This window comes from Mus musculus, chromosome Y (genome assembly GCF_000001635.26).
Source record: "Mus musculus strain C57BL/6J chromosome Y, GRCm38.p6 C57BL/6J".
Lineage (NCBI taxonomy): Eukaryota > Metazoa > Chordata > Mammalia > Rodentia > Muridae > Mus > Mus musculus.
Genome location: NC_000087.7, coordinates 1,165,723 through 1,192,796, shown reverse-complemented (window position 1 = coordinate 1,192,796; position 27,074 = coordinate 1,165,723). Strand labels below are relative to the sequence as shown.

General features: G+C 35.7%; 1 protein-coding gene across 24 annotated transcripts in view; it reads left to right on the top strand.

The window, feature by feature from the left end:
* The window catches only part of Uty (ubiquitously transcribed tetratricopeptide repeat containing, Y-linked), a 160,587-nt gene that overhangs the window by 52,977 nt on the left and 80,536 nt on the right, over positions 1 to 27,074 (top strand). For 19 of the 24 annotated variants that reach the window (XR_879400.3, XR_001782882.2, XM_011248585.3 and 16 more), the window contains 8 exons: positions 3,407 to 3,461; positions 5,989 to 6,023; positions 16,213 to 16,306; positions 17,943 to 18,069; positions 21,795 to 21,893; positions 22,613 to 22,832; positions 23,540 to 23,674; positions 24,612 to 24,707. Coding sequence is in view for 20 of the 24 variants with exons in the window: in XM_011248585.3 (XP_011246887.1) it covers positions 3,407 to 3,461; positions 5,989 to 6,023; positions 16,213 to 16,306; positions 17,943 to 18,069; positions 21,795 to 21,893; positions 22,613 to 22,832; positions 23,540 to 23,674; positions 24,612 to 24,707 (861 nt within the window). In the remaining 4 variants the exon portion in view is untranslated. Of the gene's footprint in view, positions 1 to 3,406; positions 3,462 to 5,988; positions 6,024 to 16,212; positions 16,307 to 17,942; positions 18,070 to 21,794; positions 21,894 to 22,612; positions 22,833 to 23,539; positions 23,675 to 24,611; positions 24,708 to 27,074 lie in introns of those variants that run through there. The other 5 variants (XM_006531590.4, XM_030251567.1, XM_006531589.4 and 2 more) reach the window with 2 other exon arrangements.

Below are 27,074 nucleotides of genomic sequence, written 5' to 3'. Positions count from 1 at the left end.
GCTCCCTTGTAAAAGATCAAGTGACCGTAGGTGTGTGGGTTCATTTCTGGGTCTTCAATTCTATCCCATTGGTCTACTTGTCTGTCAGTATACCAGTACCATGCAGTTTTTATCACAATTGTTCTGTAGTAAAGCTTTAGGTCAGGCATGGTGATTCCACCAGAAATTCTTTTATCTTTGAGAAGACTTTTTGCTATCCTAGATTTTTTGTTATTCCAGATGAATTTGCAGATTGCTCTTTCTAATTCGTTGAAGAATCGATTTGGAAGTTTGATGGGGATTGCATTGAATCTGTAGATTGCTTTTGGCAAGATAGCCATTTTTACAATGTTGATCCTGCCAATCCATGAGTATGGGAGATCTTTCCATCTTCTGAGATCTTCTTTAGTTTCTTTCTTCAGAGACTTGAAGTTTTTATTATACAGATCTTTTACTTCCTTAGTTAGAGTCACGCCAAGGTATTTTATATTATTAGTGACTATTGAGAAGGGTGTTGTTTCCCTAATTTCTTTCTCAACCTGTTTATTCTTTATGTAGAGAAAGGCCATTGACTTGTTTGAGGTAATTTTATATCCAGCTACTTCACCGAAGCTGTTTATCAGGTTTATGAGTTCTCTGGTGGATTTTTAGGGTCACTTATATATAGTATCATATCATCTGCAAAAAAATGACTTCATCTTTTCCAATTTGTATCCCCTTGATCTTCTTTTGTTGTCGAATTGCTCTGGCTAGGACTTCAAGTACAATGTTGAATAGGTAGGGAGAAAGTGGACAGCCTTGTCTAGTCCCTGATTTTAGTGGGATTGCTTCAAGCTTCTCACCATTTACTTTTATTTTGGCTACTGGTTTGCTAAAGATTGCTTTTATCATGTTTAGGTATGGGCCTTGAATTCCTGATCTTTCCAAGACTTTTATCATGAATGGGTGTTGGATCTTGTCGAATGCTTTTTCCATCTAACGAGATGATCATGTGGTTTTTGTCTTTGAGTTTGTTTATATAATGGATTACATTGATGGATTTCTGTATATTAAGCCATCCCTGCATCCCTGGAATAAAGCCTACTTGGTCAGGATGGATGAGATTGCTTTATGTGTTCTTGGATTCGGTTAGTGAGAATTTTATTGAGTATTTTTGCATCAATATTCATAAGGGAAATTGGTCTGAAGTTCTCTATCTTTGTTGTATCTTTCTGTGGTTTAGGTATCAGAGTAATTGTGGCTTCATAGAATGAGTTGGGTAGAGTTCCTTCTACTTATATTTTGTGGAATAGTTTGTGCAGAACTAGAATTAGATTTTCTTTGAAGGTCTGGTAGAACTCTGCACTAAACCCATCTGGTCCTGGGCTTTTTATGGCTGGGAGACTATTTCTGCTTCTATTTCTTTACGGGATATAGGACTGTTTAGATCGTTAACTTGATCCTGGTTTAACTTTGGTACCTGGTATCTGTCTAGAAATTTGTCCATTTCGTCCAGGTTTTCCAGTTTTGTTGAGTATAGCCTTTTGTAGAAGGATCTGATGGTGTTTTGGATTTCTTCAGGATCTGTTGTTATGTCTCCCTTTTCATTTCTGATTTTGTTAATTAGGATGTTGTCCCTGTGCCCTCTAGTGAGTCTAGCTAAGGGTTTATCTATCTTGTTGATTTTCTCAAAGAACCAACTCCTAGTTTGGTTAATTCTTTGAATAGTTCTTCTTGTTTCCACTTGGTTGATTTCACCCCTGAGTTTGATTATTTCCTGTCGTCTACTCTTCTTGGGTGAATTTTCTTCCTTTTTTTCTAGAGCTTTTAGATGTGTTGTCAAGCTGCTAGTGTGTGCTCTCTCCAGTTTCTTTTTGGAGGCACTCAGAGCTATGAGTTTCCCTCTTAGAAATGCTTTCATTGTGTCCCTTAAGTTTGGGTATGTTGTGGCTTCATTTTTCCTTGACCAAGGTATCATTGAGAAGAGTGTTATTCAGTTTCCACGTGAATGTTGGCTTTCCATTATTTATGTTGTTATTGAAGATCAGCCTTAGTCCATGGTGGTCTGATAGGATGCATGGGACAATTTCAATATTTTTCGTATCTGTTGAGGCCTGTTTTATGACCAATTATATGATCAATTTTGGAGAAGGTCCCGTGAGATGCTGAGAAGAAGGTATATCCTTTTCTTTTAGGATAAAATGTTCTGTAGATATCTGTTAAGTCCACTTGTTTCATAACTTCTGTTAGTTTCACTGTGTCCCTGTTTAGTTTCTGTTTCCACGATCTGTCCATTGATGAAAGTGGTGTGTTGAAGTCTTCCACTATTATTGTGTGAGGTGCAATGTGTGCTTTGAGCTTTACTAAAGTGTCTTTAATGAATGTGGCTACCCTTGCATTTGGAGCATAGATATTCAGAATTGAGAGTTCCTCCTGGAGGATTGTACCTTTGATGAGTATGAAGTGACCCTCCTTGTCTTTTTTGATAACTTTGGGTTGGAAGTCAATTTTATTCAATATCAGAATGGCTACTCTGGCTTGTTTCTTAAGACCATTTGCTTGGAAAATTGTTTTCCAGCCTTTCACTCTGAGGTAGTGTCTGTCTTTTTCCCTGAGATGGGTTTCCTGTAAGCAGCAGAATGTTGGGTCCTGTTTGTGTAGCCAGTCTGTTAGTCTATGTCTTTTTATTGGGGAATTGAGTCCACTGATAATAAGAGATATTAAGGAAAAGTAATTGTTGCTTCCTTTTATTTTTGTTGTTAGAGTTGGCTTTCTGTTCTTGTGGCAGTCTTCTTTTTCATTTGTTGAGGGATTACTTTCTTGGTTTTTCTACAGCGTGATTTCTGTCCTTGTATTATTTTTTTTCTGTTATTATTCTTTGAAGGGCTGGATTCGTGGAAAGATAATGTGTGAATTTGGTTTTGTCGTGGAATACTTTGGTTTCTCCATCTATGGTAATTGAGAGTTTGGCCGGGTTTAGTAACCTGGGCTGGCATTTGTGTTCTCATGGTGTCTGTATAACATCTGTCCAGGCTCTTCTGGCTTTCATAGTCTCTGGTGAAAAGTCTGGTGTAATTCTGATAGGCCTGCCTTTATATGTTACTTGACCTTTCTCCCTTACTGCTTTTAATATGCTATCTTTATTTAGTCAGATTAAATTTTAATGCAAGATATGATGCAGGTTTACAGTCCATGACTTTAAAATTTTTTCTCATTAAATATTTTCTTTACTTCATTAAAATTTTAAGGCTCCCATAGTATTTCATTTACTAAAGCAATTACAAGAGTATAAAGTTTTGAGTATTTTTTGATACATTATCACCTTTAATAACTAATTCTATTTCGGTAAGTTATTTCAGTTTTGTATTATACTATAATTTACAGAATTTTAAGTTAAATGAAGAAAAGTACTTTAATGCTTAACCTATTAATATTTTCTCGTTTGCAGCATTTTCAGCTGGCCCTGATCGACTGTAATGTCTGTACTTTGTCCAGTGTCGAAAGTAAGTGTTTGTTTTTGTGTTTTGAGCAAGGGAATTTCAAATTATACATACTGTTTTTGTTTCTAAGGTTCAATTCATTTGGGTGTCATTTAAACAAAAACTTAATAGGAATGTCTGGTTTCTCAAAGAACACTAGAAAAATGGTTTTCCTTGTATCTGGTCTTATTACAAGATTTTTTCCCCTTTTCTTTGATGGGAAAAATTTTTTAAAAATCATCCATATTTTTGTTTTTGTTTTTTTGTTTTGTTTTGTTTTGAGATGTGTTTCTCTATGTAGTCCTATCTGTCCCCAGAACTCGTTCTTTAGACCCGGATGGCCGTGAATTCACCGAGATTAATCTGCCTCTGCCTCAAAAGTGTTGAAATTAAAGGCATTGTCCATCACTGCTCAGTCCTTTTTTGTTTTAATCTCATGACTTGCACATTTCAGGAACTGTGGCTGTCATTGAGATTTTTGTGGAGATACAGTATTTTAGAAATCATGTTTATACAACAAAGTAACGAATACTAAGTTCAAATTTTTCAAAAATAATAAGCAATATGTTTTAAAATATATAAACGTTTTTAAAATACATGGCTTTTGGGTCTAAGAGAACTACTTTTTTTAAAAGATGTATTTATTTATTTATTTATTTATTCATTTATTTATTATGTTAAGCTTTATTTATTTTATTTATATGAGTACACTATAGCTGTCTTCAGGTCCATCAGAAGAGGGCATCATATCCCATTACAGATGGCTGGAGCCACTATGTGGTTGCTGGGTCTTGAACTTCAGACCTCTGAAAGAACATAAAGCAACATAAAGTTATCCAGTGCTCTTAATCGCTGAGCCATATCTCCAGTTTTGACTCTAACATTTTTTAAAAAAAAAAGTCAGATGACACGGAGCCTTAATTTTATATAAGTTAGTATAATATTTATATAGAATTTGAAACAATTTAGTCTATAAATGCAAATTGACTTGTTAAACATTTTTCATTTGAGCAGTTCTGTTGCTTTAAATATATAAAGAATAAGATATGTATTATTTTATGAAAAATGACACTGTGCACTATAACATAGTAAGTCACTAATATGTGGTGAAAGGTCAGAATGTGAGAATGTGCCACTTACATGTTATACTTAATTTTCTATTAACTTAATCAGATATGTGCATACATAGAGAAGAGAAGTTTTGCATTTTGTCTTCTTTTAAATTTATAATTCTCTTTTCCTACAATAATGATATGACATTTTTATTAGCTAAACTTAATATAGAAGGCAAAGAAACATGTTTAGAAAATTAAGTAGAGAAAATTCTCAGCCTTATTAGTTGGGTTGCAAATAGTATTTTTTGATTGTATATTCCTGTGTATGTGTTGTGATTTCCTTTGCTGTTAAAGAAATCTTATTATTTAATCTTAGTACTGCCTATATAGCTTTTGATTTTTATCATATAAAGCATCAAAAAACAAGTTGTTTGATTTTATAGATTAATTTAGAGTTGTAGAATAATTTTTTCTTTAAGTTTATTTTCTTGAAATAGAGTCTCACTTTATAGTGCAGGCTGTTTTAAAACTCACTAGATAGTCCAGGGCCACAAAGTCTCAGATATCTTTCTGCTTCTGCTTGCTCTCAAACAAACAAACAAACAAACAAACATTAAAGGATTAAAGGAATATATACGTAATAAATATTATATACAATATTTGTATTAAAGCAACATAAAGTTATCCAGTAAAGTATTCCCAAGTATGTTTGTTGAGAATTTAATCAGAGTGCTGAAGAATAGTTTTAAATGAAGTTTCTCAGGCCTGTAAGTAGCCTTACTGAATACGATTTTTTTTTTTTTAAGGATTTGTTACTTTCATAGATTGTGTCATATCGACATAGTCATTTGAGCTCTTGAAATAGGGATTGCCTAAAAAAAGAAACCCAAAATGGTCTTCTGCCTTTGGCTTTTGAGATATCTGTTTTGAAATTGTATCTTTTTAGTTACTTGATCTTATTCTCATTTTGAAATATTGGGGATTTGAACTGAAGTTCTCATGTTTGTAGAGTAAACACTCTTTCATTGGATGGGTGGATTTTCAGCCATTTATATGAATTCTATTTTATAAATTCTTTATATATATCACCATAAATAAGTAGATTAAAATTTTCATGATGGTTTCTTGTTTGTTTTTGTTTTTCAAGACAGGAGCCTTACTTTGCTTGCTTGCTTGCTTGCTTGCTTGCTTGCTTGCTTCCTTCCTTCCTTCCTTCCTTCCTTTCTTTCTTTTTTCTTTTTCCTTTTTCTTTTATCCTTTTGCTGCCTCTTAGTGCTGGGATTAAAAAGGCATATATCACTACCACCTGGCTCATTTATTGATTTCTAAACAATGTTTTTCCTAATAGGTTTATGAATTTTTAGTATGTAATTATAATTTCTCAACAAAAAATGTACTCTTGTTTGTTGAATTATTAATTTATAATGTATATATTATATTACTCTCTTTAAACTTGGCTAAATTGAAATTTCCTTTTCTTTTCTGATCCATTACAGTTCAGTTTCATATTGCTCACTTATATGAAACCCAGGTAAGGTTTTAATTTATCTTTTTAAATAAGTTTTTCCTTTTGTTAGTGTGACAAAATATGCGAGAAAACTTAATAGTGTAAGATACAGTTTCAGAGGTTTTATTCCATAGTCTTTTGGCTTTTCTTTGTTTGTAACAAGGCAGAATGGCATGTCAAGGAACTCATGGTGCAGCAAAGATATTTGTTTCGTGATAATCAGGAAACTTAGAGAAAGGTAGGCAGAAATCATGGATTAAAAATATACCTTTCACAGGTTGATCACATTCTTTCTCCAGTTTCATCCACCTTTTAATTGATTTATACAGCAGAAAATTCATCAGCACTCTCTTTTTTTTAAGCTTAGAATTCTGTTTTTTTTCTCCAGTAATATTTTTTATTCACTTTATATCCTGATCCCATCCCTACCACTTCTCTCAGTTCCACCCTTACAAATCCCTCCCTCCATTGCCCTTTCCTCAGAGAAGGGGAACCCTGCTTGGTTACCACCACATCCTGGAACATCTTGTCCCAGTAGGACTAGGCTATCCTCTCTCACAGGAGGCCAAACTAGGTGGTACAGGTAGAGGGAAGGGGATCTAATGGCAGGGAACAGAGACTGAGATAGCTCCCACTCCACTTGTCAGAGGAAGCACATGAAAACCAAGCTGCATATTGCTACAAATGTACTGGGGGTCTAGGTCCAGCCCCTGCATGCACCCTGGGTGAGGCTCTATGAGACCCTATGAGCCCAGGCTAGTGAAATCCGTGGGTCTCATTAGCCCCACTCTCTTAAATCTAGTCACTTCTCATTATCCCCACCAGCTGTGGATCAAGCAATACTCTAACACAGCATTTTGAAAGAACATTTAAGATTCAGGCCATAGAACTAACAATATTTACATGTAATGAATTAAGAAAAATATTTACCATTTTTATCATTTAAATGAAATATGCATATCATATGATTTATATTGAGTTCTAGATTTTGTAGTTTCATGTATTTTTTTTTAAAGGTTTATTTATTTATTATATGTAAGTACACTGTAGTTGCCTTCAGATACACCAGAAGAGGGCATCAGATCTCATTATGGGTGGTTGTGAGCCACCATGTGGTTGCTGGGATTTGAACTTCAGACCTTCAGAAGAGCAGTCGGGTGCTCTTACCCACTGAGCCATCTCACCAGCCCTCTTGTATTTTTTAATGTATTCATTTTATTAAGTATTTTAAAATTTGTGGCAAATCTTTTTCAGGATAAGTGAAAGAGGATTATTTTTTGTAACTGTCTAGTAGTTTTAAAAATTGGCTCAGGGCTGGTGAGATGACTCAGTGGTTAAGAGTACTGACTGCTCTTCCAAAGGTCCTGAGTTCAAATCCCAGCAGCCATATGGTGGCTCATAACTACCCGTAATGAGAGCTGATGCCCTCTTCTAGTGTGTCTGAAGACAGCTACAGTGTACTTACATATAACAATAAGTAAGTCATTTAAAAAAAATTGGCCCATGTATGTGCTTTTGATTCAATTTATTACCTAGATGTTATATTTGTTGTATAGCAAATATTCCCATTTTATATGATTTGCGTCTGTGAATATACTTTAGAATTTTCCAGTATTTAAGAGAGTAATGACAATTTTAATATATAGTCTTTTTAAAAGGCATTTGATATTGGAAAACTGAATGTACTTATGATAAGAAAAAACATTGTAGGAGTACTTTATTTTTTCCATAAGGTTAAAATTTTGCTTAATTTGTTTTACTATTTGAGATGGCTACCAAGGTTACCAATATTTGTTTAATTTTAAGATATTTTGAGTTGTATTGTAGATTTTGTTAATAAACATGGCTGTGCTGTAAAATAGGGAGAAACAGGAAAATGACTATTGAAAAGGAATGGTACTTTGGTGACAAACATACCCAAAAATAATAGAGCTTTAATATTCATGTAGTCATGGGGGGTGGGGGGGTACCGACCCTGATTCTGTATTTTAAAACACAAGTTCTTTTTTTTTTCTTTTTATTAAACTTTGAATCTTTTCTCATACTGTATAATCTGAGTAGAGTTTTTTCCATTCTCTACTCCTCCCTGTTCCACCCCATCTCCCCTTCCATCCAGATCTACTACTGCCTTTTTGCCACTCATTATTACAAAATAACAGGTTGGGGACTGGAGAGATGGCTCAGCAGTTAAGAGCACTGATTGTTCTTCCAGAGGTTCTGAGTTCAACTCCCAGCAACCATATGGTGGCTCACAACCATCTGTAATGGGATCTGGCACTCTATTCTGCCATGCAGGCATATATACAGACAGAATTCTGAATGTAATAAATAACTCTTAAAAATAAAATAAAATAACATGTTTCTAGGAGATAACAAGATATAACAAAATAAAATATAAAAGACAAACCAAAAGCCATCATATTAAAATTGGACAAGCCAACAAAAACGTAAAGGAGCCCCAAGAGAAGATACAAGAATCAGACACATATTTTGGAGTCCCATAAAAGTATTAACTGAAAGCTATAGTATATATGTGGAGGACCTGGTTCAGAGCATCTAGGCCATGTGATTTCTGTTTCACTCTCTGAGTTTATGTGAGCTTTGCTCAGGTGTTTTAGAGTACCTCCTTCTCTTGGTGTTCTTCTATATCAGTTGTAGCCCCCACCCTTTCCACAATCTTTTCTACTGGATACCTTGAGCTGTGAGAGGATAGATTTGAAGAGACATCCCATTTGAGGTATGCTATGTTCCAAGGCCTCTTTCTCTCTGAGCAATGTCTAATTGTAACTCTCTGTATTTGTTCCCATCTGCCTCAAGAGGAATCCTCTTTGATGATGGCTGAATAGCGCCTGTTTATGAGTAAATGATAACCAAGATACAATCAGTTGACCTGGAGAGGGTTCCTGTATGAGTATAGCAGAACATTATTAGGAGTCATTTTATTGTTACTTTTAAAAAGAGAAGTAGTATTTTGCTTTATACCTGGCTTGTGGCTCTTGAACACCCAAGGAATATAGAGTGTGGGCTCCATCTCTTGGAGTAGATCTGTGCCACCATTGCCTTAGCATATTTTACAAGAAGAACACATTAGCGATCAAAGGTTTTGTAGTTGAGTTGTTAGTCTACAGGCAGATACACTAAAACATGGGGGTGAAGCTCATCCTCCATGTATATTGAGTCATGTGGATGTTATTGGGACAGTGGAACCCTGACATCAGTTTGTCTCAGCCATACCCTGGAATATTTGGGAATTTTCATAGAAGCTTTTGGCCAACAAGTCAATTGGATGAAATTCAGAGACACAGCAGTGAAAGCTGTGCTCCTTAGTGACAGGAACCCTCTCCAGGTCAACTGATTGTATCTTGATTATCATTTACTTAACAGGTAATATCCAAATATAAATGAATACATACCACATTTATTTTTCTGGGTATTGGTTACCTCACTCAGGCCTTTCTCCTCCATCCATTTGCTTGCAAATTTCCTGTTGTCAGTTTTTTGGGGGGGAGGGGGGAGTGGAGATCTGAGTATTATGCCATTGTGTAATGTGACAATTTACTTTATCTATTCGTCTGTTGAGATACATCTAGTATAAGGGTCCATGATTCGCCAAAGAATGATAGCCCAGACTCAAATAATATGCAAAAGCAAAGAGTGTTTTATTCTCCAGAAGTCCAGCACACCATCTACAAGGATGGAGATGCACCAGTGAGCTCAAAGGCCTGATTTAAAGCACTCTAGGAGAGTTCTGGGAAGAGCTGGGTAACCTCTATCTTAATCTGTTAAGTCCATTTCTATTGACCTTCCAGAACCATTGCTGGGGTGTGGGGGCTGGAAACTGTTGCTAACCCATTACCCTTGCCTTAGGTCAGGTTGCTGTACAGGTTTTGATGGCAGGCAGTTTCTGATTGGCTGCCTAAGGCCTGGGTGTTTCCAGAAACTGACTTGCCTGGACTTGGGCCTAGTATTCTAAACTGCCAATTTGAAGCCTGTCTGAAGTCAGCCTGTCTCCCTAGTTTCCTCCAAATTTCTGAATGTTATAATAGAGTATGAACATGATTAAGCAAGTGTTTTTGTAGTAGGATGAAGTGTCACTTGGGTATGTGCCCAAGACTGGAACACCTGGATCTTGAGGTATATCAATTCCCATCTTTCTGAAGAACCACCACCCTGATTTATGTAATAGTTGTACAAGTTTGTTTTCCCACTAGCAGTGAAAGAGTCCTTGTTCCACATCCTCAACTTGTTATTACTGATCTTAGCCATTCTGATAGGTATAAGATGGAATCTCAAAGTAGTTTTAACTGCATTTCCCTGAAGGCGAAAAATGTTCAATATTTCTCAGCTGTTTGAGTTTCCTCCTAGAGTTGTCTGTTTACACCTCATTTCTTAATTAAGCACTTTAATTTTTTGATAACATATTTTCTTTTTTATTAGATATTTTTTTCATTTACATTTCAAATGTTATTCCCTTTCCTAGTTTCTGAAAATCCCCTATACCCTCCCCCTGATAGCATGATTTTTAAGTTTTTAAAATTTTGTAAATATTAGCCCACTATTGGATAGGGAGTTGGTAAAAATCTTTTTCCATTCTGTACACTAACTCTTTGAAAGACAGTGTCATTTGTAGTATAACTTAGGATCAGGAATGATAAAATCTACCACTGTTTGTTTTATTGGTCAGAACTGTTTTAGCAATCATGAGCTTTTTGTTTTTCTATATGAAGTTGAAAAATGTCCTTTCAAGATCTATAAAGAATAATTTTGATGGGGATTACGTTGAATTTGCAGATTGCTTTTGCTAGGATAGATATTTTCACTATGTTAAACCTACCGATCCATGAGCATGGATCTTTCCATCTTCTGATACCTTCTTCACTTTCTTTCTTCAAAAAAACTTGAAGTTCTTTATATCATACAAATCTTTTCACTTGATTGGTTAGAGTTACCCCAGATATTTTATATTATTTGAGACTATTGTGAAAGGTGTTGTTTTGTTTTCAGTCTGTCATTTGGATCCTGCAGTGAGCTCTGGGAAGGAAGGAAGACATGAAGGGAGTTGGGGAAGGATATGGGGAGTTTCAGAGGAGCAACAGTTTTTGTTGTGGCTGTGCCGTGAATCAACTCTGCCACTTTTCTTTGTACGACCAGCCCCATCCAGTGGGCCCTCCAGAATTCCCAGGGGTGCACTCAGCCAGAGAAGTCTTCACCATTTACTGTGATATTACCACTCATCAGGGCCCATAGTTTACATTAGAATTTATTTACTCTTGGTGCTTCTGTCCGAGCATCCCTTCCTGCCTCCCTCTCCCAGAGCCCACTCATTGTCATCCTCTTAGAGGCCTACGGGCTCGGGGTAGCATGTAGGTAGTCTCCACGGGTTGAAAAATTGGGCAACCCACTGAACTGGAAGCTATTTGTTTTGATGTTCTCCACCAGGAAGTAAGGTGACTTGGTGCTCCAGGGCTAGGGGCTCCTGCAGCACAGGCAGGCCTATAAGGAGGCATTAGTCTGGCATGATTGGCTGTTTGCGCAGGCCTCAATACTGGATAGATCCCAGCGGACAGGCAGGAGGCTGTAGTAGCCATCAACACAGTCCACCAATTTGGTGGTACACTATTACAACTGATAAAAATTTACTGAGATATTACCAGTCCTCAGAGCCCATAGTTTACATTAGAATTTACTCTTGGTACTGTGTGTGTTTATGTGTCTGTGTATGTGTTAATAAAGTGAGTGTACTATTAATAGTGCTGCAAGTGGTTCTCATTCTTTCTCCACCTTTTATGTTTTCACCTTTTCTAATATTGTCTCTCTGTACTATCATAAATGGAAACATATTATATACACTTTTATAGTCTTTTCTTCTTTTTTTTTTTTCATGGTTCTCACTATGAGCAGTTGTGCTTGTCTCTCCAGTGCTAGAAATATAGATTTGATCCGTAACTTTATGTTTATCTTCTTTATTAACATGTATCATTCCTTTGATTTCATTTAAATCATATCACTTACTGATTTCATAACATTTTTCTTCTTTGAGCAGCAATATTTCACTGTTCAAAGTTGTATGAGTTTGTTTCTTGTTAGCAATAAAACAAATTTTATTGTACTTCTTTGACAGCTTTTAATGTCACCAAGATATTGTTGGTTCTAATAAGTGTGTTATGGAGTATGATTTTAATTTTCAGTTTCATAATGCCATGAACTTTTTAAAGCTCTTATTGATGAATTTTACAAGCTGTATGTATATGTTAGACAGTAATTATGTGTCTCACAAATATTTTAAGGAAATAAGTATTTTTTTAATCTATTGATAATAGTTTCTGTATAGGAAAATTTATATTTTATTAAAGGTTATCTCATTCTTCATTCATTGAGTGTCCCGTTGTTTTTGCATTTAAAAGATCAACTCAAAACCAATATGGTTTGTTTTTGGTTTTGGTCTTTGGGGGTTTTTTGTTGGTCTTTTATTTGTTTGTTTTTGTTTTCTGCGACAGGGTTCCTCTGTGTATCCTTGGCTGTCTGTCCTGGAACTCACTCTGTAGACCAGGCTGGCCTTCAACTCAGAAATCCGCCTGCCTCTGCCTCCCAAGTGCTAGGATCAAAGGCGTGCGCCACCACTGCCTGGCTCTGTATAAACTCTTATAGCTTTTATAGCTTTCCATTTTATATATAAATATTTGGTACCATTCGAGTTAATTTTTATAAACTGTGATAAGAATGGGATTGCTGGTTCCTTGCCAGCAGGTCCAGGCAAGAGGAGAGAGGTCCTTGTCCTGATACGGGTCTCTCCAGGGCTGAGTAGAATGGCAAGGGTGGAGGGCCCAAAAGAAACACACCCCAGGCCAGGAGTCTTGTTAAAGCAAGAACTCAACTTTATGGCATCAGCCTCTCCAAGATATCTGACCCATGAGCTCTAGAATTCTCCCATTTGTTCCTTCCATTTTACTATAGGATGTGAGTCACTGTCTTAGCTTGTGAATCACTGTCTTAGCTCAGAGGTTCAACTTTAGTCCTCACCTGATAAACAATTTACCTATTGGACCATTTCCTTGAGTTTTTGTTTTCTGTTAGAATGGGCTTGACTTTTAGCTTCTAACTATTTGTTGAAAAAAACAGAAATCATTTATTTTTAGCAGACAATTTTGTTTTAATATAGGATTAATACTCTTAAGATTCTATAAACAAATTTATGGAAAATATGAACATAAACAAGCTGCAAAGTTTGCATGAAAAATTGTAAAGACATTTTTAAAAGAAAAAAAGCATATACATGTTGGGAACAAAATGAAAAGGGGGGGCCCTGGGGAAGAACTGAAGGAAAAAGATGCCCACACCCCACCAGAGTTTCCCTATTCTACGGTCAGTCAGGCGTGGGAGGGCTGCTACCTACCCTATCCACTCATCCCTGGGTGGGCATTCCTCTATCCCACTCTTCAGGGGGTGGTCAAGGGGCAGCCCTGCCTGCCCCCCCTCCTCCAGCTACTTGGCCAAAGACACCAGGGTTGTGGGAGAGAGGGAAGAGGGAAGAAGTTCCCAACACTGACCAGAGTGCGCAGCGGAACTTGAAGGAGCAGAGCAGAGATTCTATGGTTTAAGAGCTTTATTATAGAAATGCAGGGGAAAGAGGGAAGGTAGAAAGGAGGGGGGGGAGGAAGAGAGGAAAGAAGAAGACAAAGAGAAAGGGAAGAGGAGAGAGAAGAGAGAGGTGAGAGGACAAAGGAATAAGAGAGCAAGGTGGGGGCAGAGCACCCCTTTTTATGTCTTCATTATTGCTAGGTAACTGGGGAGGAGTTTAACCTGAAGGTCAGAAGCTTGAGCCATTGCTTATGTGACTACTGACCATGTTTCTCTGTGGGCTGTGGGAGATGGTACCTTAGGCAGGGGCCAGAATTACAGGAGCATACCGTGTCATGTAGGTGAATTATGACCATCGGGGTTCAGACCTCAGCTCAACTGGAGACCAGCCTGCAATTCCCCACATATACAAACCATCACATTCTACTCCCTGACCCCCTTAGACTTGTTTAAACATATGAATCTATTGGGGGTGGGGCATACCTACTCATAGCATAATAAAAAAGTATATTTAGTCCAACTTCCAAAGCCCCAGTCCATAGCAGACTTAACTGTGTTAAAAGTCCAAAGTTCAAAGTCTTTTCTGAGATCCTTGCAATCACTTAACTGTAATCCCCAAAGCAAGAAAACTAGCAAACTCCAAACTCTGCATCTCCATGTCTGATCTCAAATAGTGCCACTTATGGGGCAAGCATATACAAACCATGACATTACTCAAGCATTGTTAGCTAAAACAAAACAAAGGAAAAATTAAACAAACAAACAAAAAACTATGTTAAACACCACAGAATACAGTCATTCCTGAACAGATATCAAAAAAGAGTTGGATATCTTTAAAAAAAACACACAAATGAGATGAGATAATGTTTGTGAGGATTCTTGACTAGAAATATTTTAAGTAGGTTTCATGTAAGTCTTCCAAAGTTGACAGGTTTTTTTTTCTTTGTTTTGTTATTGTTTTTGTTTTAATTCAGATATTTTATATTTCAGGGTGGCCTGAAACTAGACATGTAGCTGGGAATGAGTGAATCTATTGTCACTATATCCATGTCCTGAGATTGCTAGCATGTGTTACTATACCAGGTCTTTGTGTTGTTGGGATTAATCTCAGAGTGTGATCCTTGAAAAGCAAGCACTTTGACAACTGAACTGTATCCCTACACATTAATTTGGTTTTTATGGACAAGTAATGATTTGAGTTTTTCCTTTTGTTTTGTTTTGCCTTTTTCTTTTTTGTCTTTAGATCTTTTATTTTTGTTGTTAATGATATGTCTGCATTTACGGTCTTTGTAAGGGTTTATTTTTGTACATGTGAAATGTATTTGTTTTACAACACAATTGTGTCTTTCTTTGATCCATATGAAAGAACAACTTAAACATACAGTTGTGAACCTATTTCTATTTCCTTTTAGTTATGATTAGCATTCTGCATTTATGTAGTATTGCCTTAAAATACTGATTTTCTCATTTAATACATTTTATAGTTCTTGAAATCACATTTTATAAAATTTATAAGCCGAGTCAAGATCTGAGATCATGAGTAAAATCTATTTTAAAGGTTTTAATAAATTTATTTCATTTATATTTAATGTATTTTATTTTTCTTTTGTTTGACTTGCAGTTTTAATGTTATGATTAGAACATCAAGAGATACTAGTTCATTAATCATTTTTGATAGAAATGTACTCAAAAAGTTTTCTATAAACATAATGAGAAATGTAATCTCTAAGCCGGTCGTGGTGGCAGATGCCTTTGATCCCAGCACTAGGGAGGCAGAGGCAGGTAGATTTCTGAGTTCAAGGCCAGCCTGGTCTACAAAGTGAGTTCCAGGACAGCCAGGGCTATACAGAGAAACCCTGTATGGAAAATCACACAAACAAACAAACAAACAAAACAAAAAACAAACAAACAAAAAAGAAATGTAATATCTAATTCTTTCATTCTTTATGACTTTCAAAAGTGTTTATTTAGGACATAAATTTAAATTTTAAATTAATATTTTTCTTGTATTATTATTTTTCCAAAGACTGGAAACAAGTAATACTTCCATTGCTTAATAAAAATTTCCCTTTTAAACTGTTTATAGGCTAAAATGCAGTTATGTAATATAATCTAGACATGAATTAAAATATATGAGAAGATATGTATAGATTATGCCATACTGCATTCTTTTACATGAGACTTTAGAATCTGTAGCTTTTTATATTCCCGTGGGTTCTGGAAGAACTCTTATGGATACTAAGGAATGACTAAATTGTTGGTTGGTTGGTTGGTTGGTTGGTTGGTTGGTTGGTTGGTTGGTTGGTTGGTTGGTTGGTTGGTTGGTTGGTTGGTTGGTTGGTTTTTTGAGACAGGGTTTCTCTCTGTAGCCCTGGGTGTCCTGGAACTCACTTTGTAGACCAGGCTGGCCTCGAACTCAGAAATCCGCCTGCCTCTGCCTCCCAAGTGCTGGGATTAAAGGTGTTAGCCACCACGCCTGGCAATATTGTTTTAATTTAAATGATTTTGTTTTTCTGTCTTGTTTTTTCTGAATAAAATTTTATTATTGTTTATTTACTTTAAATTAGGGATATTTATACTAAAATATGTATTATCCAATTTTTTTCTAAATATCTGTTTCCCTTCTATTTCTTAGAGGAAATACCATTCTGCAAAGGCAGCCTATGAACAACTTTTACAGATTGAAAGCTTGCCATCACAAGTCAAAGCAACTGTATTGCAACAGTTAGGTACATAGAAACTTCATTTTCATTGTGTATCCTATTTAATTTATAAAGTTATAATTAGTCTTATAAAGTATTCTTTGCTGAGGAGTTTATTTGCTTTTAGATATCTGTGTTGTAGAATTAAATGTAGCAGGGATATGTTCTTTTACTTATTAATACTTCCCCTGCATTTGTTTGGAACTAGTGTACTTTTTATTTTCAAGAAGTTTTATGGTCTTAAAATATAGACAAAAGAAAGTTTTCATTCAGTTTGAACAGGTTGTTTAAAAGTTTTAGCTGATCTGCTATTGATATTAATCTTTTTTATGTTACTATTGATAGGTTTCTTCAATATAAATAAAAACATTCTTTTGTTTGAGTTGTATTTTGATTAAAGATATACTGTATTGAGTTGAGTCAAAACTGAAAATACTTCTTTTACCTGAATGTTTGTTGTACCTTAATCTTTTATCTTTTTTACTGTAGTTTTTAAGTATTATTATGAAGGGATTATTTGTTGTATCCTGAATGCCACTTTTATGGGTTTTTTCTGTATCTGCAGGTTTTATGAACTATACTATATAACCTGAAAGTTTGTTTTTTTTGTTCTTGTTTTATCAAATATTGTTCTATTTAGTGTACATGAAAAAGTAGCTAGTGACCATAAAATGTTGGGCCTTTTCTATGTTTTTTAAAGCTTAATTTAAACAAATCCCATTTATGGTACATGCTTTTTTAAGAAAACATTTCATTGTTGTGAGTAGGTAATGTACATATGTGTTCATGTGCCTCTTACAGTGCACATGTGGTCAAAGAAGAACTTTGTAGAGTTCTGTTCTTTTACTTTTACATGGTACTAAAATTGTACTCCCTCTCTTTTTCCTGGTGCTAGGGTTTTAATTTAGGGCCTCACACATAAAATGCAACTGCCCTAACAATGAGTTATATATGATATAAACATCTTTTTGTTTATAGATTGCAATTATTTATTGTATGTTTTATTTTAATATATAATGTTTTATAAATGTAGAATAGAGTTGTAAAACTTCCTTAAGCATGTGCTGACCTAAATATCAGTTGATCTTTCTTCAGAACTAAATAGAGTAGAATTCATAATTGATGAATTTCCTTTTTAATTTTTTAGTTTTTAAGGGTTTCTCTGTGTAGCCCTGGCTCTCATGCAACTTACAGTGTAGACCAGGCTGATCTTGAACTCAGAGATCTCTCTGCCTCTGCTTCCTAAGTGCTGGGATTACCTTTACCCAGCTGTGGTTTATAAATTTCGTATCAGTAATATTCTCTCTGTTTTAATAGCTTTCAATATCCTTTTTGTGTGAAATAGACTTTTCCACAATATTTTTGTACTTCTTCATTTTAGAAAAAGTAGGATCACAGGTAAAATTTAATATTGATTTGTTTTCTTCATTGTATACTTGAGGAGGAAAACCATTGCCTGTTGGGTACATTATTTTTGCAGTAGGTTGTCTTACCATTTTTGCAGTAGGTTGTCTTACCAAGTAGCACTGGCTGGCCTGAAACTCACTGTGTAGATGAGGCTGTTGCTGTACTCAGAGAAATACCTCTGCCTCTGCCTCTAGAATGATAAAATTAAAGACATCCACTACCACACCTAGCAGTAATTGTAATTTGTAAATTATAGGTTGGATGCACCATAATATGGATCTAATTGGAGACAATACCACCAAAGAGAGATATGCTATTCAGTATCTCCAAAAGTCATTGGAGGAAGATCCTAATTCTGGTCAATCTTGGTATTTCCTTGGAAGGTAAGGCCAGATTCTTAGACTGTCTATAGTTGATCTACACTTAAAAATTGGTTTACTAATATTATACTTGGTGATATTTTAATTTCAACTATAATAACTACTAAGAGGTGAGAATGAATAAGAAATGAATTTTTTCTTTAAAGTTTTCTTATTTTGTTCATTACAGTTTATTTTCATATTATATTCTGACTGGAGTTATTTAATAGGTTTTTTAATTAGCTTTTTCTTTATTTACATTTCAAATGCTATCCCGAAAGTTCCCTATACCCTACCCTCGCTCTGCTCCCCTACCCACCCACTCCCACTTCTTGTTCCTGGCGTTCCCCTGTACTAGGGCATATAAAGTTTGTAAGATGTTGGGGCCTGTCTTCCCAATGATGTCCGACTAGGCCATCTTCTGCTACATATGCTGCTAGAGACACGAGATCTGGGGGTACTGGTTAGTTCACATTGTTGTTCTACCTATAGGGTTGCAGACCTCTTCAGCTCCTTGGGTACTTTCTCTAGCTCCTCCATTGGGGGCCCTGTGATCCATCCAATAGCTGACTGTGAGCATCCACTTCTGTATTTGTTAGGCACTGCCATAACCTCATAGAAGATTGCTATATCAGGGTCCCTTCCTCAAAATCTTGCTTTTCGTGTGTTGAGGTGTCCTTGACTGCCTGAGGTGGGAGTGCTGGGTTCTGATGATGGTGAATGGTCTTGGTTTGTGTTGGTAAGATTCTTACGTTTGCCTTTCGCCATCTGGTAATCTCTGGTGTTAGTTGTTATAGTTGTATCTGGTTGGAGCTTGTTCCTCCTGTGATTCTGTTAGCCTCTGTCGGCAGTCCTGGGAGTCCAGCTCTTTCCTGAGTCTCAGTGGTCAGAGTACTCTAGGCCGGCAAACTCTCCTCTTACAGGGAAAGTGCTCAGAGGTCAGACCTGCCTCCTGGCTGAAGATTAATGCCCAAAACAGGGCCTGTCCCAGAAGATGTGTTGCCTCTGCAGTCTGCAAGCTGACCTGGGCAGACTGGTCTCCAAATGACCCAGGATACAAGATGGCTCTCTCACCTTCTCCTGCAGTCAGAGCCCTACCAGGCAGACAGCACCTCTCCTCTGGTGGGGAAGGTGCCCAGATGTCTGGAGCCCGAAATGGGGTCTGTCCCAGAAGCTGTGTAACTTCTGCAGTCTGATCGATCACCCTCCGCAAGCTGACCTGCAAAGACTCTTAATAGTTTTTAATATAGTGGTGAAACAATGTTTATTTTAATTTCTAGAAATTGGTTTATACATTTTTGTAATAAAAATTTGTATTTGTCATTTCTAACAAAGCGTTCACCTCCATGGAAAATTGCTATTAACTAGTTTGGTGATTTCTTTTTTCCATACTAATTAGGGGATAAATTAGTTACAAATCACAAATTAATGTACTACTTGAAATCTTCAATTATAAAAACATTAAATTAATTCTAGGAAGATGGCTTACAGGATAAAAGCACTTGTTATTCAGTCTGGGAACTAGTGTTTAATCTTTGGGGTCTGAATGATGAAAGAGAAAGAATCAATTCATGAAATTTATCTCTGACTTTCACTCATTATGCATGGCATGCAAGTGTGCAGTTTTTCACACAAACACACTAAGTAAACATAAGTTTATAAAGAAGAGGGAAATTTTTAAACTTAGTTTAAAAATGAAATGGAATGTAGAAAATAGGGTTTCTTTTGTTTTAGTTTGAGCGTTGTGAAGAGTAAATATTCATTATTGAATACTGATATAAATTAAATTTCTCAAATAGGTTTTTTCTTTTATTTTTGTGACTGGGGTTAACTTTGTAGTCCTTGTTAGCCTGAAACTGGTTGTATAGGTCAGATCATCCTTAAACTCTCAGAGATCTACCTGCTTTTGTCTCTAAAATGCTAGGATTAAGGTTTGATTGTCCATGTACAGTGACCTTGTTAGATGTTTATATTTGCATAATTTTTTTCTGTAAGCATTTTAAATCAGTGTTTTAAAATTTAAGTGTAATTACATCATTGACTTCATTCCCTTTCCTCCATTCATCTTCTTCCGTATTCCTTCCCTCCAGTTTCCCCAACTTGTGTACCTCATCACCCTCTCAGATTGGTGCCCTTTAGCATCGTTATTGTTGTTATATATAGTCAAAAGTATGCAAATATATAAATAAAACCTTTATTGCATAGAATTTTAGGACTGACCACTTTGTGTTGGATAATCAGTTACGACCATGTCTTTAGGAAAGGCTGTTTCTCCCTTCCTCTGTACTAATTTGTTGTTTGTAGTTCTTTGTCTAGGAATAGGGTGTGGTGAGATTTCGTAATGATAATCTTTTGTGTACTGTATGGAGGTCTTACACGCGTTCGCGACCGGCCAGGAAAGACGCAGCAAACCAGAATCTTCTGCGGCAAAACTTTATTGCTTACATCTTCAGGAGCCAGAGAGCAAGAGAGCAAGAGCTCTATTGCTTACATCTTTAGGAGCCAGAGCGCAAGAGCGCAAGAGCGAGGGCAAGAGAGCAAGAGCGAGGGCAAGAGCGCAAGAGCTTTATTGCTTACATCTTCAGGAGCAAGAAGCAAGAGCTAGAGCAAGAGAGAGAATGGCGAAACCCCGTCCCTTTTAAGGAGAATTATTCTCCGCCTAGGACGTATTATTCCCTGATTGGCTGCAGCCCATCGGCCGAGTTGTCGTCACGGGGAAGGCAGAGCACATGGGGTGGAAAACTACCCTTGGCACATGCGCAGATTATTTGTTTACCACTTAGAACACAGGATGTCAGCGCCATCTTGCAACGGCGAATGTGAGGGCGGCTCCCCACATGGAGGCATGACCTGTTAAACAAAATGTGAATAATTAGCAAAAGGCAGGAAATAGAAGGTTCCAGTAGAGAAATAGGAACTCTGTTGTGTGTTAGACAAGTACAGAAGGATTCATCACCTGGACTCTGAGGAAGTAGGATGTATGAAACAAGGACAGGGTAACTAGTTGTCCATGGCAGACAGGTATTTAGTTATCTATGGCAGATATACAATAGAATAACTGGGTTATATAAGTTACAAGATAGGGAACAAGCCAAAGCTTATGGTCTGGGTATTGTACATAAATTTGCAAGTCATTATTCTTGAATTGGAGCATGGGTAGAAAAGCCCAAGGCTACAAGATTTATTTTTCTCCCTTCCATGTTAGTATTTCTAATGATACTACTTTTGTTCATGTCTTGTTTAGTTAGCCAAAATAGAAGCCAAGATTTTGTGTTTTACAATCTTTCTATCCTATACACTATCACTATAATCTGATAATGATAGACTTTTTTTTTTCTTTAGAGGTAACATTAAAAAATAGTGTTTGACTGCTTTTATTTAGTTAATTTCAAAAAGTAAAACTAAATTCATTACTGAAGTTCCGAATAAGTAATTTTTATGTAGATCAAACTCTCGTAATGTTGGAAAAAACATTGTGCTACTTAAGTATGGGTTTGTATGTTTAACCCTTAAATAACAACATTGAAAAAAAAAGCCATTCAGTGGAGTTCATTAGTACAATGTGTTAGCAGATCACTTACCAACAATTGAAGTATATTATATGTCAGCATTCTTATATAAAAGTAGATCTATGTAATGTCACTCATTCATAAGAGCTAGTCATCTACCCTCTTTAAGGATAAATCATTTTGGCAAATCAGCTATGCATTGATGAGATTTTATTTATAACTGTGTATATTTCCTTTCAGGTGTTACTCATGTATTGGGAAGGTTCAGGATGCCTTTGTATCTTACAGGCAATCCATTGATAAATCAGAAGCAAGTGCAGACACATGGTGTTCAATAGGGTAAGCCTATCTTTTTTTCACTCCTCTGAAACATACAAACACATGCACAACACATATTTTTAATTGATGTACAGAATGTCGTGGAAGACACTGCAGTAATATAAAACTAATCAGTTAACTTTTACAAATGTTATAAAGACTGTTTTAACTTTTGTGTGTGTGTTTTGTCGCATGTATATTGTAAACTATATGATGTTTGGTGCCTAGAGAAGGCAGAAGATGTTAGATCTCCTGGAATTGGAGTTACAGATAGATAGTTTTGAGCTACCATTCACATACTGGGCATCAAAGCTGGGTTTAGTGCAAGAATAACCAGTGGATGTTTTGTTTTGTTTTGTTTTGTTTTGTTTTGTTTTGTTTTGTTTTTGTGTTTTTGCTAAAGAAAGATTTATTGATGTATTGATTTATTAAATTTATTGATTTATTCACTTAGTCTGTGTGTTGTATACACCTGCCTGCTAAAATATATGTATTTATACAATATAATTGCATGTACCTGTGGAAGCTAGAAGATGATGTTGAATTCCCCAGAACTGGAATTATAAACAGTTCTGTCTGAGCTATCATGTGTGTACTGAGACCCAAATCCTGGTCCTCTGCAAGAGTAGCAAGTTCTTTTAACCATAGAGCCATCTCTGTAGTCCCTAACTCATCTATTTAAAACAACAAAGCAAACAAACAAACAAACAAACTGAAATACTCATTATTTTTCTTTCTAGTGTGCTGTATCAACAGCAAAATCAACCTATGGATGCCTTGCAAGCCTATATATGTGCTGTACAGTTGGATCATGGACATGCAGCAGCCTGGATGGACTTAGGTATTCTTTATGAATCTTGCAACCAACCCCAGGATGCCATTAAATGCTACTTAAATGCAGCTCGGAGCAAATCTTGTAATAACACCTCTGCACTTACATCAAGAATTAAGTTTTTACAGGTAATCTCAAGAGTATTATAAAGGACAAATTTTCTAATATAATAAGTGACAAATAGAATGATGCCTGAAAAGTCTTAAAATGATCTTTCCTTTTAGTTATATTTGTTTTATGTGGGTGTTCATATGTGTGTTATGAGACTAATTTGGAAGACAAAGTACAGTTTGTGTGAGTCAGTTCACTTTTTCATCATATTGATCTTGAAGATTAAACTTAGGTTCTCAAGCTTCCCACTGAAGCATTACAATAGCTCCTTTATTTGTCTCTGGGTGTTAACTATCTTAGTATCTTGAAGTATTACTTTTAATTCTAGTAAGATAGGTAGAATTTAAAACATTTTTTCTCTTGATATGATGTTGTGATGCATATCAGTTTACATGCTGTACATTTTATTAGGCACTTTTCAATGTTATTGACATTCTAAACTTGTCATAATTTCAGTAAAAAAGGACATGAACCCCGACTTTCATGTTTGGTTGAAAATTCATGGGAAGTATATGGCAGCTTGAAAAGTGTGAGGATAGATCTGTTCTAATTCTCCTAAATATATATTAGTTACTCTTTATAGTTAAATATTTATCCAAGTCCCCCAATTCACAGTTATATTTCTGTAAGAATTAATTACCTATAGCATTGAGGAAGATTTAGTGGACTTTATCTTACTTAAATAGGCTTGTGTTAAATTTGCTTTTTACATAATTTTTCCTAGGCTCAGTTGTGTAACCTTCCACAAAGTAGTCTACAGAATAAAACTAAATTACTTCCTAGTATTGAGGAGGCATGGAGCCTACCAATACCCGCAGAGCTTACCTCCAGGCAGGGTGCCATGAACACAGCACAGCAGGTGAGAAGTTATCTTCTGTAGGTGCCCAGCTTTTAAGGTTTTTTGCTGTCCAGTCTATAGTAATCAAAAACTTACTATATTAAATAGTGGATTAGATTCTTTAAAATGTAAAAATCTTTAAATTAAAATATTTAACTGCAAAGTAGTTTTAGATCAAAATGGGACTCCCTTTGAGGTGGGAAGGTACTTGGTATACCAGTTTAAAATCCTCATGTAACTTCATGATTTGGAAGTAATTTTTTCTGTGACCAAGTTCATTATTAAAATGTTGTTGTTGTTGTTGTTGTTTTTTAAAGAAGGTATCCATTTGTCTAGTGATAAATACGAATAAATAGAATCATATTTTTAACTTCTTAAAAACTTCTATGATTTGTTAGGCTTACAAAACTTACAATCCAAATATTGAACCTGTATTACACTCTAGTCAGATACCACAGAAATACCTGTTGTTATACATACTTATGATACTGAAATTAAAAAAGCTTGCCCACTTCTACTACAAGAAAAGAACTATTCCAACAAATGTTTAACAGATACATGTAGTCCCTTACTTTCTGCATGTTGATCTCTAAGGGTAAAGCCTTTTATAATCTTTGCCTTGGCTTATATTTAGAAGAGTGAACTATCTATGTTCATTAATACTTTCATTTGTTGATTTTTCTATCACAGTAAAGTAGTTTTACACCACTATTTGCTGACATTAAAATAAATATAATGTTTACTATATAATGGACAGTCTTAACACTACTCTGAAACACAGATAAGAAATAAGCCTCTTTTAAAAATGTGTTTGGAAATGGGTGTTTAGATAGTGTTTGAGTATTTAAAAGTACATATATTTGTAAAGATTTCAATTAATAATTGCCGTTCTTTCATTAGACATAGTTAATATGGATTTAAACAAATATTCCTAATTTTTGAAATAAAATTTTTTCAGAGTGTTTCTGATACCTGGAATAGTGTCCAGACAGCTTCACATCATTCAGTACAGCAGAAAGTTTATACACAGTGCTTCACAGCACAGAAATTACAGGTAAGGTTTTTATATTTTTATATATATATATATATATATTCATCTTAGAGAGTTAATTAGAAAAATATGTGTGTTTTTCTTATGTATTATTTTGTTGTGCTAAAGCACAATGATTTACACTAGGATGGGTATGTGTGTGTGTGTGTGTGAGAGAGAGAGAGAGAGAGAGAGAGAGAGACAGACAGACAGACAGACAGACAGACAGACAGACAGACCAAGTCCATGCACACAAATTTTGGAGAACTGACCTACAATTTCATAGGGGTAAAAGTATATTATGGCAGTGAGACATGGTGGCAAGGAGCAGGGTGCTGATGGCTCACATTGTGAATATCAAGTTGTGGAAGTAGACAGAGTACACTGGTAATGCTAAATGCTTGGAAATCATCAGTGACCTACTTCCTACAACAGTGCTGTACAAATTGATCTTCTTAAACAATGCTATCAGTTGAGGAGTAAGTGTTTAAATGTCTGAGACTATAATGGATATTTCATTCAAAATAACACAGTCTGAATTATGTCTGTATACCATGTGCATGCCTAGTTCCTGATGAATCCAGAAGATGGGTGTAAGGGGTGGGGGAAGAGGAGGGAGCAGAATTCCTGGAACTGGAATTCAGAGTTGTGAGCCATGATAATTGTGTTGGGAGTTGAACCTAGGTACTAAAGAGGAGCAGCCAGTCCTTTTAACGGAGCCTTCTCTCCAGCTTCTGTACTTATTTTTATTATATGGTAATTACCACAATTTTGAGGCAGTTTAATGAATTTTTTAATTTGACACTAATGCCTTAAAATATAAATTGAAATTCTTCTACTACACAATAGAAAAAGGCCTGTCCATTGCTTTTTTTAAAAGATTATTTTTACTTTATGTGCATTTGAGATTCCTCACTATATATCTGTATATGAACAGCATGCTTAGTTTCCGTGTAGGCTAGAATAAGGCATTGGTTCCCCTAGAACTGGAGTTTCATATCGTCATGAGCTGCCACATGGTTGCTTGGAATTGGATTCTGGTCCTCTAGAAGAGCAGACCATGCTATTACGTTTGAGATATTTATCCATCTCTAAATTTCTGATTAATAATACAAAATATTCAGGTGTTTTTCTTGACTGTCAACGGAAGTTTTCTGTAAAACCTTTTCCTATTACAACTACATTTTAAAAGACATACTTCTTTGTGTGTGTGCATGCATCTGTAGGTGGAATTAGATTGTGAACTGTCTGACCTGGGTGTTGGGAATTGAACTTACGTCAACTGGAAGAACAGCAATGTCACTTAATCGCTGAGTTATCTTTCCAGTCACTGAAAGTCTGTTGTATTATGTTTTGTTTTGTTTTGCTTTCTTTTGTTTTGCTTTGTTTTGTTTTCTGAGACAGAGTTTTTAACTACAGTTCTAGCTGGCCTGGTGTTTATACTACGTAGACAAAGCTGGCCTCAGACTAACAGGAATTCTACCTCTCTTCCCAAGTGCTGGTATTAAAAGCATGCATATCACACCACACCTGACAATAGTGAATTAACATAAATTGGTAGATGAAATGCACCAATCTTCTTCCAGATCATACAAGCACATTTTCTTTTTGTGCTTGAAGATGAGACAAATAAGAGTTTGCCCAAGTACAAATTTTTGGAATTCCTAGTAGACAACCAATACCTGACACATCACTGCCTACAAATTCTGTCCAGCAACCATATGTTGCTCTGATAGAGCACCTAGATTCTGTCAGTATGAGGGTCACACTGCTTGTTTTGAAAAGTTTTTGTCAGGTGGATCTTTCTTTGGAGGTTATGGCCCTTTAGGTATATCCAAATTTTTAGGAAATAGTACTATGGCAGAAAATAATTATTTTATGGGAAATGGAAATAATGGAAATATTCCTTACATGTCACAAAATACATGTATTCTACCTTATAACTGCATAAATGTGACTACAAGAGGGCCTTGGAGAAAACAACTGTTTTAACTGTGACTAGCAGTTTGTCAGGTCTTACACCAATAATTTATCTTCATTGGCTGACTTTGGGAAGATTAAATAATTCAAGGAATTGTTTTAGAACTGCTGTTAAATAATTCATAATGAGGTAAAAATTCTACAGGTTTTGTTATCTATTATGAACACAAAATACTCATCTATACATTCTGGACTCACACTATACACAAAATACGCATCTATACACTCTGGAAGCTATTTTGTTTTTCACTTTCCTGACCAAATTCAATAACTTACAAAAGATCTTCAGTTCTTCATTGTAAAAAGAGAATCCGTATTTCATGTCTTTTTTTCCAGTTGTAGGCTAATATATGTCTTCTGAGCATGATTACAAAATGTTTGTAAGAGGAAGTGCTTATGAACTTTAGTATA